At 44.5% G+C, this 18,819-nt stretch overlaps 1 protein-coding gene across 6 annotated transcripts in view; it reads left to right on the forward strand.

Moving 5' to 3' along the window:
• LOC119955671 (rab GTPase-activating protein 1) overlaps positions 1-18,819 on the forward strand; it is a 223,105-nt gene that overhangs the window by 197,097 nt on the left and 7,189 nt on the right. For all 6 annotated transcript variants that reach the window (XM_038782106.1, XM_038782110.1, XM_038782109.1 and 3 more), the window contains 4 exons: positions 8,123-8,227; positions 10,256-10,339; positions 13,440-13,511; positions 16,824-17,021. In XM_038782106.1, coding sequence (XP_038638034.1) covers positions 8,123-8,227; positions 10,256-10,339; positions 13,440-13,511; positions 16,824-17,021 — 459 coding nt within the window. The remainder of the gene's footprint in view (positions 1-8,122; positions 8,228-10,255; positions 10,340-13,439; positions 13,512-16,823; positions 17,022-18,819) is intronic.

The raw sequence follows: 18,819 nt of genomic DNA on the forward strand, positions 1-18,819 counted from the left end.
GGGGGCAGAGGTCAATGGGGTCTTTAGGGTCTTCTACAGGGAACAGTACCGGTCGGAGCCGCTGGTGGTGGGAGGGGGAATGGAGAGCTTTTTGGACGGGCTGCGATTTCCAAGGGGGCAGGAGGAGCAGGTGGAAGGACTGGGGGAGCCGATCGAGTTGGAGGAGCTGGTCAGAGGGATTGGCCACATGCAGTCGGGGAAGGCGCCGGGACCGGATGGGTTCCCGGTTGAATTTTATAAGAAATACGCGGACCTGTTGGGCCCCCTGTTGGTTCGGACCTTTAACGAGGCATGGGAGGGGGGTGTTTTGCCCCCAACGATGTCACGGGCGCTGATTTCCCTGATCCTGAAGCGAGATAAGGACCCCTTGCAGTGTGGATCATATAGGCCAATTTCACTGCTGAATGTGGACGACAAGTTGCTGGCGAAGATCCTGGCCACTAAAATAGAGGACTGTGTGCCGGGGGTGATGCATGAAGATCAGACGGGTTTTGTAAAGGGGAGGCAGCTGAACACTAACGTGAGAAGACTGCTAAATGTGATAATGATGCCGGCGGCAGAAGGAGTGGCGGAGATTGTGGTGGCATTGGATGCGGAGAAGGCCTTTGATAGGGTTGAGTGGGGGTACTTGTGGAAGGTGTTAGAGAGGTTCGGGTTTGGGGTGGGGTTTATTAAATGGGTGAGGTTGCTGTACGAGGCCCCGATGGCGAGTGTAGCGACAAATGGGAGGAGGTCCGAGTACTTCAGGCTCCACCGTGGGACGAGGCGGGGTGCCCCCTGTCCCCTTTGCTTTTTGCGTTGGCAATTGAGCCGCTTGCCATGGCTCTCAGGGCGTCGGGGAGGTGGAGGGGTCTGGTGCGGGGTGGGGAGGAGCACAGAGTGTTGCTGTATGCAGATGACTTGCTGCTGTATGTAGCAGACCCGGTGGGGGGAATGCCGGAGGTGATGGAGATTCTTGCTGAATTTGGGAATTTCTCGGGCTATAAATTGAACCTGGGCAAGAGTGAGCTGTTTGTTGTACACCCGGGAGATCAGGAGGAGGGGATTGGTAGGCTCCCGCTAAAGAGGGCAGTGAGGAGTTTTAGGTACCTGGAGGTTCAGGTGGCTAGGAGTTGGGGGACTCTGCACAAGCTTAATTTTACTAGGTTGGTGGAGCAGGTGGAGGAGGATTTAAAAGGTGGGACATGCTGCCGCTGTCGTTGGCGGGTAGAGTACAGTCCGTTAAAATGACGGTGCTCCCGAGGTTTTGGTTTCTGTTTCAGTGCCTCCCCATTTTCATTCCGAGGGCCTTTTTTAGGAGGGTGAACAGCAGCATTCTGGGATTTGTTTGGGCGCACGGGACTCCGAGGGTGAGGAGGGTCTTTTTGGAGCGGGGCAGGGATAGAGGGGGGCTGGCGCTGCCCAACCTCTCTGGGTACTATTGGGCGGCTAATGTCTCGATGGTACGCAAGTGGGCAATAGATGGGGAGGGGGCAGCATGGAAACGGCTGGAGATGGCGTCCTGTGAAGGCACGAGCCTGAAGGCACTGGTAACGTTGCCGCTCCCTCCAACGAGGTACACTACGAGCCCAGTGGTGGCGGTTACCCTCAAAATTTGGAGGCGACACGGGGGAAGTGGGGGGGCTCGGTGGAGACCCCGCTGCGGGGGAACCACCAGTTTGTCACAGGGAACATTGATGGCGGGTTCCTGGGGTGGCACAGGGCGGGCATTAGGAAGTTGAGAGACCTGTTCATTGACGGGAGGTTTGCGAGCCTGGGTGAACTGGAGGAGAAGTTTGAGCTCCCCCCGGGGAATATGTTCAGGTACCTTCAGGTCAAGGCGTTTGCTAGGCGGCAGGTGGAGGGGTTCCCTTCGCTGCCCCCGGGGGGGGGGTAAGGGATAGGGTGCTTTCGGGGGTGTGGGTCGGGGATGGGAAGGTGTCTGACATCTACCAGGTGATGCAGGAGGTGGAGGAGGCGTCGGTAGAGGAGCTGAAGGCTAACAGGGTAGCATGGTGGTTAGCATAAATGCTTCACAGCTCCAGGGTCCCAGGTTCGATTCCCAGCTGGGTCACTGTCTGTGTGGAGTCTGCACGTCCTCCCCCTGTGTGCGTGGGTTTCCTCCGGGTGCTCCGGTTTCCTCCCACAGTCCAAAGATGTGCGGGTTAGGTGGATTGGCCATGCTAAATTGCCCGTAGTGTCCTAATAAAAGTAAGGTTAAGGGGGGGGTTGTTGGGTTACGGGTATAGGGTGGATACGTGGGTTTGAGTAGGGTGATCATGGCTCGGCACAACATTGAGGGCCGTAGGGCCTGTTCTGTGCTGTACTGTTCTATGTTCTATGGAGCTGGGGGAGCAGATTGAGGAGGGGACATGGGCGGACGCCCTGGAGAGGGTGAACTCCTCCTCTTCATGTGCGAGGCTTAGCCTCATCCAGTTTAAGGTACTGCACAGGGCACATATGTCCGGGACGAGGATGAGCAAGTTTTTTGGAGGTGAGGACAGGTGCATTAGATGTTCGGGGAACCCAGCGAACTATGCCCATATGTTTTGGGCATGCCCGGCACTGGGGGAATTCTGGCAGGGGGTGGCGAGGACGGTGTCGAGGGTGGTAGGGTCCAGAGTCAAGCCAGGCTGGGGACTCGCGATATTTGGGGTTGGGGTGGAGCCGGGAGCGCAGGAGGTGAAAGAGGCCGATGTTTTGGCCTTTGCGTCCCTAGTAGCCCGGCGGAGGATCTTGCTGCAGTGGAAAGATGCAAGACCTCCGAGCGTGGAGACCTGGATCAATGACATGGCGGGATTCATTAAGCTGGAGAGGGTCAAATTTGCTCTGAGGGAGTCGGTAAGGGTTCTTTAGGAGGTGGCAGCCTTTCCTCGACTTTCTGGCTCAACGATAAGGAACTAGGTCAGCAGCAGCAGCAACCCGGGGGGGGAGGGGGTCTCGGGGGGCATTGTTTAAGTTATTTTGCTTATTGTTAATTTATTTTGTTGTTTATTGGGTTTGGGGGGGTGGAGGGGTTCGTTACATGCGTTGTTACGGGTGCTGGGGGGTGTTTATTATTATTATTGTCCTGTTTCTATATATTTTTCAAAAAATTCGAATGAAAATTTTTTTTTAATATATAATTCAAGCCATTTGTCATTTTACTACAGCAGTCAAATCCATACATTTAAGCATTTTGTTGCTTATCTCCATCTTGATTTTATAGTTCCACAGAAAAACACTTAATTTGTAAAATATTAGCATTTGTTTTATTTTTTATTTCATTTATCTCATAAAGGATTGTCTAAGTTAATCATTTTATTTTCTTATCTTATTTCTGTAATCTTAAAGTCAAAGCGGACAATTAAAGGCTAGACAGAGTATCAAGATAAGAAAGCCAATTTATTCTCTATGATAGATAAATGTTTATCTCCCATGCTGTAGTGAAAACAGTGCCGTCAGTTATTCCAATCTGTCAGCTCCAATATCTGTTGCACCGGTTGGGTGTTAATCAGGATAATTCAAAAATGGGAAACAGGATGATTCAAAATCTTTCCAATAAGGAAAGATTAAATAGACTAAGCCTTTATTCTGTGGAGTTTATAAGAATGGGAGGTGATCTTATTCAAGCATACAAAATTCATACAGACTTGATAGGGAAGATGTAGGAAGGGATGCGGAGGGACCTTGTACAAGGGGAGGGCACTATTAGATTAAGGACTGAGCTGAGGAGGAATTTCTTCACTCAAGGCAGTGATGAATCTTAGGATTTCTGTACTCCAGAGGCTGTGGTGGCTCAGCTGTTAAGCATATTCACGACTGAGATTGATAGAATTCAACATATTTGAAACATCAAAGGATACGGGGATAGTGCAGGAAAATGATGTTGAAGTGGAAGATCACTCATGACCTCATTGAATGGCGGAGCAGGCTTGACCAGCTGAATAGCCAACTTTTCCTATTTCATCTGTTTTTTTAAAATAAATTTAGAATACCCATTTTTTTCTAATTAAGGGGCAATTTAGCATGGCCAATCCACCTAATCTGCACATCCTTGGTTTGTGGGGGTGAAACCCACGCAGACATGGGAGAATGTGCAAACTCCACACGGACAGTGACCCAGGGTCGGGAGTCGAACCCGGGTCCTCAGCGCCGCAGTCCCAGTGCTAATCACCGCGCCACCTGCCGCCCTTTCATCTGCTCTTATGTTAACAATTAAAAGAAAATCATCGAAGAGGTCCAAGGGACTACCTCTTTCAAAAAGCCAGCATAAACATGATGTGCCAAATAGCCCCCTTTTGTGCTGTGAAATCCATAGTCCATGTCAATGATGGTACTTCGCTGAAAATTTGCCTTATTTCAGATGAAGATCTGAATTTACAGATATTAAATTTGTGAAAGGTAGACAAAATTTTAAGTATTTCTTGTTCAATTGGAAGACAGCTGACCCAGAGATTTGGTATATTTAAATTCTATTTTGCAGTCATTTCCAATTTTGTCAATATTGCACAGACAGTTGAAAAGTAGCTCGAGTAACAAAGAAGAAAATCTTCTCTCCAGCTTCAAGTAGCCTTTGGATAAAAGATCGCCATCAATTTGACAAAACAATAGTTCAATAAGAAGCAACAGCTTTCACAAACAGGCTCCTTTGTTAAAATCATAACCACCTTTTTCTTGAGATCTTCCAGTGTTGCCATGCTTTCTTCAAGTAAGGAGGCCATGAATTGGCCAGTATGTTACTAATGTGGAAATTTTGAGAAGGAATAACCGTCCAGTAATATTGCTCGTGTAGCCAAAGAAGGGGAAGCTGAAGTTTAATTTCATGGAATTGAAGACAAATTATTTGATCAGGTTGAAATTGCTTGAGCGGAATAAAACAAAGTAGGGATAATGGTTTCGTATGTTACCCGGAATAATGTTGTGTTGTCTCAGAAAGATCTCTACTGTGACCTCAACTACTCCCTTATTTATCAATAATTTAAATGATGGAATAGAAAGCCACATATCTAGATTTTGCTAACAACATAAAATAAGCAGCATTGTCAGCAGTGTAGATGAAGAATAAAATTATACGGGCAAATTGATATACCCATTCACTTAATCTGCTAAATCGATTTCAGTGGATGTAAATGTGAGATTATCCATTTAGAACCTAAAAAGAATAGGTCAGGGCACTTTTTGAATGGTGAACAGCCAGAAAAGGTGACATTCTAAGTACATATATAATTAAAATGTCAGCAGGTGTAAAATATAGTTTAAAAGGCTAATGGATTCTCCCCATGTCTGCGTGGGTCTCACCCCCACAACCCAACGATGTGCTGGGTCGGTGGATTGGCCACGCTAAATTACTCCTTCATTGGGGGGAAAAAGGTTAATGGAATGCTGGCCTTTATATCTAGAGCATTAGAATGCAAGGGAGTAGAAGTCATGCTTCAGTTATACAAATACCTGGTTAAAACACACCTGGAACATTGAGAGCAGTTCTAGGGACTACACCATAGAAAAGATATATTGGTCCTTGATGGAGCGCAGCATGGATTTACCAGTGGTACCTTGACTCCAAAGGTTTGTATTGTGAGGAGAAATTACACAAAGCAGGGTGTATTCCCTGGAACTTAGAAAGTTAAGAGTGATTTGATTAAAGTTAAGAGTGATGTGATTAAAGTTATCAAGGTATCAAGCAAAGATTACGTTAGATAGATTGATTAGGGAGTTGAGGTGTAGGGGAAATTGGCTCTAATTTTCAGACTTTCGGGGTGGAATTGGGGAACCCTCTACACACAATAGTAGAAATTTGGACCTCTTCCACAAGCAGCAAATTGATGTAAAATCAACTGTTAACTTTAAGTCTGAGATTGATAGGTTCGTGTTAACCCAAGTTATTAAGGGATATGGGGGAAAGCATATGGAGTAAGGTACAGATCAGCCAAGATCTCAAAATGGCCGAACAGACTCAAAGGGGGTAAACGGCCTACTCCGATTCCTATCTAATATGGATTAGGTTTCGATCGTTTTTCATCCCCTTTTCAAACCTTAGCATTGAATATTTATTGAAGTGGTAGGGCACCAGCTCAAAGTAACTAATCAAGTTGGATGTAGGTGAGAAAGCATATATCAAAACAACATTTTGATTTCCTGTTTAAAAACTTGGCTATTGAGTTTGAAGAAGTAATTATCCTCGAAGCCGCACACATCATTTTGGTAATGCGTTTTTATAACATAGATATTTGATTTAAAATAAAACGCATCATTCATGTCACAGAAGGAAGGATAGGCAACAAAACTTGAAACCATACCCTAATATGTATTGCAGCCTTCAGGAAAGAAAATTAAGGCGGAGGGGAAATACAGATGAGACTGATGGTTAGCAGCAATCTTTTAAATAAACATTTTGTGTTATGTGTTTCTTGGTCTTCAGTAATTTGTACTACTCGCTAGGGTTAAAAGGATTGAATTGTGAGAATAGGTTGCAGAGATTAAGCTCCTGTTCCCTTAAGTGTAGAAGATTAAAGGCTGATCTAGTTGAGGTGTTTAGGATGATTAAATGATTGGATCGTTCTTTTTCTCTTTCAACGCTATTTCCTCTGGTGGGTGAATCCTGGACAAGTGGGGAGAAACCTAAAAGGGGACTTCGAAATATATCGCCGTTCCTTCACTGTCGCTGGGGTAACATCCTGGAAATCTCTCCCTAGCAACATAGTCGTTGTACCTGCACCTCGAGGGCTGCAGTGGTTCAAGAAGGCAGCTCACAACCACCTTCTAGAGGGCAACTAGGGATGGGCAATAAATGCTGGCCTAACTAGCGGTGCCCACAGTTAGTTAAAACTAAGATTGATAGATTATTGTTAGGCACTGGTAATAAGGGTGATGCAACCAAGGTGAGTAGAGTTAAGTTACAGATAAGCTATGATCTAATTGAATGGTGGACCAGTCACGAGGGCCTAATAGCCTACTTCTGTTGTATTACAAAGAACAATACAGCATAGGAACAGGCCCATTGGCCCTCCAAGTCCGTGCCGGTCATGATATCAACCTTGGCCAAAATCCTCAGCACTTCCTTGTGCCGTATCCCTCTATACCAGGGGTGGGCAAACTACGGCCCGCAGGCCGCATGCGGCCAGCCAAAGGTCTTTATGCGGCCCACCAAGATCAAGTCATAAAAAAAATGGTATAGGGTGGATACGTTGACTTGAGTAGGGTGATCATTGCTCGGCACAACATCGAGGGCCGAAGGGCCTGTTCTGTGCTGTACTGTTCTATGTTCTATATGAGGCGCCCAGAATCATAACCGGGTGAAGCGCCATTTTTGAAAAGTAGAGATAAAGAGGGCTAAAGGCAGGATGCCGCCGGGGGGAAGCGCTGAGGTATATGCCGCACGCTAATTGGTTACAACCGGGACTATTAATACTATGCGGCCCTTTAAAATTGTGAATTTCTGAATGTGGCCCTTGCACAGAAACGTTTGCCCACCCCTGCTCTATACCGACCCTATCCATGTATTTGTCTATATGCCTTTTGAATGGCGTTAATGTATTCCTAAATTAACCGTATTTTCTGATATTAACCTATTGCTATTTGTGCAAAACACCCTCAGGATGGTTTACATCTGTAATTTGATTTGCAAAACTGATTTATTTTATGTGCAATGAATAGCAGTTCACAACTGTGTTCCAATATATGAATAAAGAACATTAAAAAATGGATATTGCTGAATGGATAATTTAACCGAAAATGTTACACACCTGGTAAATGAATGCAGCTTTACTCACTGGACAATATTTGATGCCATGATCAAAGTCAACTCTACTTGCAACAAAGCTAAGCTACGCTATATGCTGTTTATTTTTGAGTTGCAATTGATTTTTCAGAACTATCTTTAGTGGTCTGTGTGTTTATATTTTGGGACATATATTTGTTCAACACCAAACCAAGTTTGATATTGTAACTTCTGAAATAATGCTTTGTGATAGTGAAGTTTAGTTTCACAGGTTTTCAAACAATTGTAGCATGTAGAAGAGTTATTTTCGGACCTGTTGGAAATGGAAGAAAGGCCTTACTAATGGAAACATCAATATTAAATAACCTGTTTGGATTTAATACTTAAAAGCACGACTGTAGCTTGAGAACTAAATTAACGTAGATTGCTTACTTTTTCCTGCAGGCAGAGGAGAAAGCAGATGCATTAAATAAAGAACTACTCATGACCAAGCAGAAGTTAGTGGATGCAGAAGATGAAAAGAAAAGATTGGAAAATGAAGCCACTCAGGTAATTGAATTGTATCACTCTACACGTCTTATTCTTCACGTCTTTTAGGTGAGTAAATTTGCTAAAGTCGGTGGAGTTGTGGACAGTGCGGAAGGATGTTACAAGTTACAGAGGGACATAGGTGAGCTGCAGAGCTGGGCTGAGAGGTGGAAAATGGAGTTTAATGCAGAAAAGTGTGAGGTGATTAATTTTGGAAGGAATAACAGGAAGACAGAGTATTGGGCTAATGGTAAGATTCTTGGTAGTGTGGATGAGCAGAGAGATCTCGGTGTACATGTACATAGATCCCTGAAAGTTGCCACCCAGGTCGATAGGGTTGTTAAGAAGGCGTACGGTGTGTTAACTTTTATTGGTTGAGGTATTGAGTTTCGGAGCCATGAGGTCATGTTGCAGCTGTACAAAACTCTGGTGCGGCCGCATTTGGAGTATTGCGTGAAGCATTGGAAAGGGTGCAGAGGAGATTTACCAGGATGTTGCCTGGTATGGAGGGAAGATCTTATGAGGGAAGGCTGAGGGACTTGAGGCTGTTTTCGTTCGAGAGAAGATTAAAAGGTGACTTAATTTAGGCATACAAGATGATCAGAGGATTAGATAGGGTGGACAGTGAGAGCCTTTTTCCTCGGATGGTGATGTCTAGCACGAGAGGACATAGCTTTAAATTGAGGGGAGATAGATATAGGACAGATGTCAGAGGTAGATTATTTACTCAGAGTGTAGTAAGGGCGCGGAATGTCCTGCCTGCAACAGAAGTGGACTCACCAACATTAAAGGCATTTAAATGGCCATTGGATAAACATATGGATGATAAGGGAATAATGTAGATGGGCGTTAGAGGGGTTTCACAGGTCGGCGCAACATCGAGGGCCGAAGGGCCTGTACAGCGCTGTAATGTTCTATGTTCTTCACTTGTTCAAATATTTTGTGGTTTAAATTACTGGCGAGATGTGCAATGATGGCTCCATGGGTAAATGCAGCAAGACGCGCAGAAAGGATTTTCTGAGGCTGACAGTCTTGGGTTACTGGTTGCAACCAAGGTCGTCATGGGCAAGAGATTGATTGTCAAATTGGTCTCAGCCTTGCCAGACTAAAGATAGGAAAATAGTGCTATTTAGTAGTCTCCTTTTGATCAGTACCAAGCATTCCATACTGGATGGTATGAACTTTTGTGCTCAGCGATTACAGTCTGTTGAATTGAATAAATATATTAGCACGTTCTTACCAGTTTGATATGAAGAATTCGTGGAAACCTAATCAGAGAGCCAGCCCTCCATGAAACCATGCTTTACCTAACACAACTTGCTAGTATCAGTAAAAGAATCAAGGGTTAATTGAGACGACTGGCTAAAGACAGTCTTTTGAATAAGCATTCTTGGTGAATAAACATCCCTGGTGTTCAGTAATGTTCATATCGGGAAACTCATGTCAATAGGTAATTTTGCACAAATATATTGTCTTTTTGATCCTGTTTTTTGGATGAGCATTTTGAAAACATGGATTACATTTATTAATTTTGATATATTTGAAAATATTATTTTTTAATTCTCCACACCTATTTCCATAGAATCTCTACAGTGCAGAAGGAGGTCATTTGACCCATCCAGTCTGCATCGACTCTCCGAAAGAACACTCTACCTAAGCCCTCTGCCTCCCCCCCCCCCCCCCCCCCCCCCCCCCCCATCCCGTAACTCAGTGTATTGACCATTGCCAATGCATCTAACCTGCACATCTTTGGACTGTGGGAGACCTGACCACCCAGAGGAAACCCACGCAGACCTATTTTGATAGTTTTCTGTAAGCGTTGCAATAATAATCCGTAACACAACAGCTCAAGTGTTCCTTGGGTAGTTGCAACTTTTGATTCAATCAATTGGCTAAATTTTTAATAGTTATGCTAAAAGTATTAGTAACTGATATCTTTGTGGTACCAGCCAAGGTTCAGGATGTCTATTTTCTCTGTTTGAGTATTCTGCAAGAGCAGCATCAGTTGTATCTTGGTTTCAATTCTATATACGGTTCTACCTTTTATAGCTGAAGGAGATGTGCCGGAGAGAACTAGACAAAGCAGAATCAGAAATCAAGAAAAACAGCTCAATCATCGGCGATTACAAGCAGGTCTGTAGAACCCAAGGGGTTTATTGCAGTTATTCTTTGGTTGAAGTTTGAAATGGTTACTTTTGTCTGGAAAACAGATGATGCCAGGGGATTGTTGCTTGTTGAGAGGCGTTGCTTAGAAACTAATGAACATAAGAAGATGTAGAGCACAGCCTGAAAGAAATCCTGCGATGCCCATGAAAATGCCATTTTTGAAATATATGGTCTGTGTGAACACTGTAAATTTGAAATGCAAAGTAGAGAGCCCACCGCCACCTTCCGGTCAATGAATATGACCTTGCCACTGTCACTCTGAAGTTTCTGTTTAAATTATTATGATCCTTCTGAAAACTGCTCAACTGAAGTAGATGAGTTAGTGACAAGTAGCTCTTCTAAGAAATCCCTTAGGTATCAGTCGCAAATTTTTGTAGCCTTTGCTAATTTATAATTTTTTTAACACTTATCCTTTACTTGCATATAATAATTTGTACATGTGGATATACTGTGGAAATCTAGGATCTGATCTTATTACTGTCGGGCATTCTTATGATCCAAATCTTTACAGATTCAGGTATTTAAATTAATTTGCTTCTCATAGGATTACTTCCCTATTGTAATTTGTCCATGAATTGGGAAGCCTTTTTCCTTTGGGAGTGCAGAATTGTTTCTATTTTGTATTTGTTTTCTACTTTAAGCTTTTTATGGATCATGCCAAATATTGGTGATGTTTAAGGTGATGCATGAAGCTGCAAAAGACATCTTCCATTTTGCCCTTTTTCACCCTGCAAACAGGGTTAATAATCAGTGATCAAGGGCAGCACGGTGGCCTAGTGGTTAGCACAACCGCCTCACGGCGCTGAGGTCCCAGGTTCGATCCCGGCTCTGGGTCACTGTCCGTGTGGAGTTTGCACATTCTCCCCGTGTCTGCGTGGGTTTCGCCCCCACAACCCAAAAATGTGCAGAGTAGGTGGATTGGCCACGCTAAATTGCCCCTTAATTGGAAAAAATAATTGGGTAATCTAAATTTATAAAAAAAAAAAAAAATAATCAGTGATCTATATATTAAAAATCACTTCCTATCTCCAAATCTTCACATTGTCTTGATTTTTCATTGTACTCTATCAACATTTATGATGTTGCGAGATGAATATTTTCTTTCAATTTTCCTGTTAACTTTTACAATGTAGTTGCAGGTCCTGGCCACTAAAAGGCGCCGAGGAACATCTTTTCCTCAGTTCAGTCATCCTGAATATTAAATTTTGAATTCATCAACTGACCCTGAACACCTCGTAGTTATATAAAGTGAAGTCTTGTAAGATAATTTGCCTTTTGTCAATTAGCATTGGGTGCAGGTCGTTAGACTATTGATATTTTTTTTTAAATAATTTTTATTCCTATTTTTCAACAACAAATTTTGTCCCAACAATAAAATAAACAAGGTATAGAAATAAACAGAAAGACCCCCCCCCCATACAAAGCAATAAATTAATAACAACACAACAAAAAAGAAAGTAGCAAACATACAGTCGCAAAAACAAACCGCCTTAACAGACCCATAGCCCCCCCCCCCCCCGGGTTGCTGCTGAGATTGACCACCCTCTAACCCTCCGCCAGAAAATAGAGAAAGGGCTGCCACCACCGGAAGAACCCTTGTACCGACCCCCTCAGGGCAAACTTAACCTCCTCCAGCCTGATGAACCCGGCCATGTCGTTAATCCAGGATTCCGGGCTCGGGGGCTTCGTGTCCCTCCACTGTAAAAGAATCCTACGCCGGGCTACTAGAGACGCAAAGGCCAGGATACCGGCCTCTCTCGCCTCCTGCACTCCCGGCTCAGATACTACGCCAAAGATCGCGAGCCCCCAGCCCGGCTCCACCCTGGAACCGACCACCTTGGACAAGGTCCCCGCCACCCCCTTCCAAAACCCCTCAACGCTGGACACGCCCAGAACATGTGGGTGTGTTTCGCCGGGCCTCCCGAACACCCCCCGCATCTGTGTGTGTGTGTGTGTGTGTGTGTGTGTGTGTGTGTGTGTGTGTGTGTCGTCTCCCCCCCGAAGAACCGGCTCATCCTGGACCCAGTCATGTGCTCCTATGCAGCACCTTCAGCTGAATTAAGCTGAGCCATGCGCAAGAAGAGGACGAGTTCACCCTCCCCAGGGCGTCTGCCCACATCCCCTCATCGATCTCGTCCTCTAGCTCCTCCTCCCACTTCGCTTTCAGCTCTTCCACCGAGGCCTCCTCCTCCTCCTGCATCACCTGATAAATTGCCGAGATCCTACCCTCACCGACCCACGTCCCCGAGAGCGCCCTATCCTGTACCCCCCTAGGCGGCAGTAGCGGGAACTCCGCCACCTGCCACTTAACAAACGCCCTAATCTGCATATACCTGAAAGTATTCCCAGAGGGGAGACCCCACTTCCCCTCCAACTCCTCTAAAGTCGCAAACTTCCCATCGAGGAAAAGGTCCCCCATCCGCCTGATGCCTGCCCTATGCCAACTCAAAAACCCACCATCTATTCTCCCTGGTGCAAACCGGTGATTGCCCCGTATCGGGCCCCACACTGAGGCCACTTCCCCCCTATGCCGCCTCCACTACCCCCAAATTTTGAGGGAAGCCACCACAACTGGACTCGTAGAATACCTTGCCGGGGGGAGTGGGAGCGGGGCCGTCACCAATGCCTCCAAACTCGTACCCACACAGGATGCCACCTCCAACCTCTTCCATGTGGCACCCTCCCCCTCCATCACCCACCTACGAATCATTGCCACATCCGCAGCCCAGTAATACCCACACAAGTTGGGCAACGCCAAACCGCCTACCTCCCTGCCTCGCTCCAGGAATACCCTCCTCACTCTCGGTGTCTTCCGCGCCCACACGAACCCCAGAATACTCTTATTAACCCTCCTAAAAAAAGCCTTCGGAATCAATATGGGGAGGCACTGGAAGAGAAACAAAAGCCTTGGGAGCACCGTCATCTTAACTGACTGGACCCTACCCGCCAAAGAGAGTGGCAGCGTGTCCCTAGACTACTGATATTAATCTGAAGTGCCATACACTGTACGCAATGGTGAAAAGGTTATAGTTTTACTCTTCCTGAGTCTTCAATGTCCCTTTTATAGATCTGCTCCCAATTGAGTGAGAGGTTGGAAAGGCAACAATCGGGAAATAAAGCTGAGTTGGAACAAATTCAGGTGAGTCTCTGCCCAAATTTATTTCTGGTAAATAAATAGATAAATATTCTTGGATTGATTTTGTTTCAATGACAGGGAAACAAAGATCCAAATTTGCAATTTTATTTTGATTTAAAAGAAATAGCTTGTGGCAAGATGCACTGGGAGATGCATGAATGGTGTTATGTCGGTCTGGAACTATAGTTACTTACAGTGAGCTGATCTAAGATGTGCCATCAGGGAGAGGTGCACAATGAAAGCCAAATGCTTTTCTGTCTGAAGCAAGGATTTGAGAGCAGCTGTAATTTTAAGAGCCTCGTTGTGCCAGGATAGACAGCAACCTTGATGGCCTGTGCCAGTGGGTGCAAGTAATGAGGAACTTTTAAATTAAATATGTATTTGGCCCAAGTTTAAAATAAAATTCACAAATGTATTGTCAGGAAAACCAATTTAAATTAGTATGGTTACATATTACATCCTTACAAATGATGGAAGTTAGCCGATCCTGTTAATATTTAAGACCTAAAACGTAACAAATTATCAGTGCTCCGTGTAGATTTTCACCAATAAAATTGGTTAAACCTCAGTTAAGCTGTGTGTTTTATCTATAAAATTAATTGATGTCATTCAGTAGAATATGTGTAAAGAAACATATTGGTTATAATCCGCATACAAAGGTCAAAGAGGTTAGGGGGTGGTACAGTGGTTAGCATTGCTGCCGCACGGCGCATCGAACCCAAGTTCGATTCCGGCCCTGGGTCACTGTCCGCTTGGAGTTTGCAAATTCTTCCCGTGTCTGCGTGGGTCTCACCCTCACAACCCAAAGATGTGCAGGGTAGGTTGATTGGACACGGTAAATTGCCCCTATATTTGGGGGAGGGGGGGTGGGGGGGAGAAAAATTAATTGGTACTCTAAATTTATAAATAAAATTGAAAGAGATTAAACAACCAAGTCTTTCTTTCATTCTGGTGGAGGGCTGTATAGTTCTTTCTAGAATGCAACACGACAGCACTTTTACTCAGCTTATTTAGGGAAACAGAGGCCAGTGTACAGGAATGTTCTTACTCTCTCCACCTTCTTTGTGAGAAGCCTCTGCCTCCCTCCTGTCCCCACGCCCACCGTTAGCAGTGTCCATCCTGGAGTTTTCATTTGAGAGCACCAAGCTAACCTGTTAACGGGTGGGGTGGGAAGGCTGACCCCTCTTCCCCCATCCACCTGCTCTATGAGCTCCAGATGAGGCTGCCTGTCTCGCCGCTTTTTCAAAAAAAGAATCTTTGTTCAGGGACAACTTAATGACTGAGGATGAACTTGGGAGCTTAGTTCCTCCTCCTGCCCATTGACTCCCTGCACTCCTTCCAACCTGCCTAATGGCAACCATAGCATTTCATCCCTGGTCAGAAAAAGCTGGGCACGGTGATGCCGAGGACTCGGGTTCAATCCCGGCCCCAGGTCACTGTCCATGTGGAATTTGAACATTATCCCAGAGTCTGCGTGGGTCTCACCCCCACAACCCAAAAGATGTGCATGGTGGGTTGTTTGGCCACACTATATTGCCCCAAAATTGGGGGAAAAAGCAAATTGAGTTCACAAAATTTTTTTTAAAATAAAAGGCTGGGTGCAGCGGAGTGACATCATTGGAGACTGGCACAGGCGCGGAGCAGTGCACAGATGGTGGCCATCTTGCAGTGGGAGGAGACCATGTTGGCAACCTGGGTTCCTGTACTACTTTTTATATGTCAATCTTGCTCCATGATGACTTGTTTTCAGAACCAAATTATTTCTTAAACTTTGTGTTCTCTTCAAATGCCGAAAGACGTGCAGCTAGGTAATTTGGACATTCTGACTTCTCCCTCTGTGTATCCGAACTGGCGCTGGAATGTGGCGACTAGGGGCTTTTCACAGTAACTTCATTGCAGTGTTAATGCCAGCCTACTTGTGACAATAAAGATTATTATTATTATGAAATCAGATTAGGTTATAAATTATCTGTGAATGCTGAGTTCAGTTTTCCAATATTAATTATTCAGCAATAGCAGAACTAAACTGTAAAAAGTTTTGAAAGTTTATAAACAGAATTAGCTTTTACATTGAAATGTAATTACTGTGCTTGGGTTTTATTTTTAAGCGAAATATGCACTTTTTAAAGATTGTGCTGTACTCTTAGAATCTAAAAATTGCAATGACTAAATGTCACCGGAAACCATTCAGTTTGGGTAAAGTTATACACTGGAGCTCGGTCCTTCGGTAAAGGCTTTCACTTCTATAAAACACAAATATGCTTCCAAAACCTAATACTATCTCAAAAGTGAAAAGTTAATGTTATATTGAAATGAATGGCCACATAACTTTGTAAACGGAATATTTCTGACCCTTATAATCTTTTTCTAGTGGGAAATGAGAGCGCCTGCTCTCAGCACCGACCCCCATTAGGCCAATGAGTCTGTCCAGTGAATAGCAGAATCATGCAAAGTAGCAAAGGCACTGCAATTTCTCTCCGACCCAGAATTCGGGTGAGAAAAGTGAGAGATTCCTGGAAATTTGTATGCCTATGCATTTATAGATGGAGAGTGGAGATGAGACTGAGCTCAGCAGCGATGATCTTCACAATCCACCGGCTGCTGGTGCTCAAAAGTCAAAATTCATTTAGGTGTAATAACCAGTTAGGTGAGATAATAATGAGCACTTGGCCCTCACGGTACCACGTCCCAGTGAGGAGCTAATGCCTTTCTCTGTGTACCGAGGAAAGTTAGAAGAAAAGAAAAGAAGGTTACCTCCTTTCAAAGAAGGTTCACTGGGTCAGTCCTACAGCCTGAAGCAACAATGTTGCATTTTGTGATTAGTGATTCTTTGAATCAGCATTTGAATCAACACGCAGAAAACACTAGCTACAGTCTGCGCCTGCTGTTTGCTGTAATTGGCTTGAGTTTTCCTTCCTCTGTTATCAAACTGGTGCTCCATAATGGTGGCTTCTCATAAAGGGGAACTAATGAGGGAAACAAACAATCAGTACTATTGTATTCCACTAAATTAAAAATACAAAGATGACTTTTACAGAACATTTGTAGATCATTCTGACACTACTAAATGGGTGTGATTCCTGGCATTTGTGAATTTATGCATTCAATTAGGGTGTGCTATTATCCAGCCAGCTTGTATTCTCCTGTACAGCTATATTCATTGTAATGGATAATGGGGCATTAGTAACTCATTAAATACTGTATAGTTATAAAATTACTGAGTAGAACATTCTGTTAAAGGTGTGGCAAAAATCCCTCAAAGCCTCAATCAGAATTTTATTACCAATGTGGTAACTGCTGTCTGTCTTGATTCAGCAAAAGGTTGAAGGCTGCGATCGCTGCAGAGAACTCTTTAATAAGGAGGGGACGCTTAAAATTGTCAGTTCATCCAAGAATACTTCAGATGAATATCAAGACAAGGAAAAAGAGTTATTGAAGAACCAGCTGAGGGAGATGGAGCTGGAACTGGCTCAGACCAAACTGCAGCTGGTGGAGGCAGAGTGCAAAATACAGGTATGTAAAAGTAAAGTCGCCATAGTCCCAGGTGACTATGGGCTGCTCTCCCCTTTGAGGGGGAGCGCTGACTGGTGGTGATTTACCCTGTGGATCACCACATTCAGGCGAGGGGCAAGGTTGAGAAAGCGGGCCTTCATGAATAACCTCAGCCGGTACAGGAATTGAATCTTGCTCTGCATCACAAACCAGATGTCCAGCCAAGTCCGATAAACCAGTCCCCATATGTCCAGGAAGAGAAATTAAGCAAAATGAACAGCACATCAGCTGGAGTTGGGGCATAATGAATGAACACTAGATAATGGGGATAAAATCTCAGTAACTTTTGTAAGTTCTAATAATTCTACAATATATTTATAACCTAGACCTTGCTGTACCAGGAACAGTTCAAAATGTTAAACCTGGAAGTATTGTGAACCATGAGGAGGATAGTGTGGAACTTTCAAAGGACATAGAAAGGCTGGTGGAACAGGTGGACATCTGCCAGGTGTAAATTAATACAGAGAAGTATGAACGGATTCATTTTGGTAGGAAGACTGCTAGACGCAACATAAAATAAAAGGTACAATTCTGAAGGGGGTGCAGGAGCATAGGGACCTGTGTGTATCGACAAATCAGAGAAGATGGCAGGGCAGTTCGAGAGCACGGTTAATAAGGCATACACGGCATCCTGAGCTTTATAGACTGGGGCATAGAGTAAGGAAGATGTCTTAAAGCTGTACAATAACCAGGATTGGCCTCAACTGGAGTATTGCATCCGGTGCTGGGCACCACACTTCAGGAAGGACATGAAGGCATTAGAGAGGTTATAAAGCAGATTTACGACATTGGTTCCAGATAAAGGAACTACAGTTACATGGATAGTTTGGGGAGGTCGGGACTTTTCCTCTTCAAGAAGAGGAGGTCATGGGCAGCATGGTGGCGCAGTGGGTTAGCCCTGTTGCCTCACGATGCTGAGGTCCCAGGTTCGATCCCGGCTCTGGGTCACTGTCCGTGTGGAGTTTGCACATTCTCCCCGTGTTTGCATGGGTTTCACCCCCATAATCCAAAAGATGTGCAGAGTAGGTGAATTGGCCACGCTAAATTGCCCCTTAATTGGAAAAAATGAATTGGGTACTCTAAATTTAAAAAAAAAGAAGAGATCATGAGGAGATTTGGTCGAGGTATAGGTAAGCTCAATAACAACGACGGAAATTATGTCTGGCTGTGGTGTGTTATGGACAAAAGATGGTTAATTCGAACCACACTAAGTTCTCCTCTCGCTACCCATCTGTAAACCAATGTTTTGATTTCTTTCCGGTTTATAACCCGTTACTCATTTCCTAACCCCTTGTTTGCGGTGTCGTCCAGTTGGCCATTAATAACCCCTACCCCCGGGCAGGATGAACTGTTAGTTTATTTGCACACACTCAAACCAAGGAGGAGGGTCGCCATGTTACCTCCTCTGCTCTCATACCGTCAAAACTGGAAAGAGGAATTAAGAATTTACGACTGCAGAGAAAATCATTTTTTTTTTTTACGTGGGTTCCTATGTCCAGAATCATAGTCAAAAATGAAATCTTTATTAATTGGGCTGAAAATTATGCTTTTCCAATGAGATGGACATGAGGATGAATCAGTCATGTAGGCGATGGTATAGAAGTTCTAGCAGAAACAGGGTAGATGGGGCCAGGTATTCAATCCGGCAGCGCCCCTTTTCTGTGTGGTTGCTTGTAGATAATAAGATAGCAAACTGAGTTTGCAGTCCAACAAGGCACTATCACTTACCACCCTGACTTGGAAATGTATCGCCATTCCT

This window comes from Scyliorhinus canicula, chromosome 21 (genome assembly GCF_902713615.1).
Source record: "Scyliorhinus canicula chromosome 21, sScyCan1.1, whole genome shotgun sequence".
In the NCBI taxonomy this organism is placed as follows: Eukaryota; Metazoa; Chordata; class Chondrichthyes; order Carcharhiniformes; family Scyliorhinidae; genus Scyliorhinus; species Scyliorhinus canicula.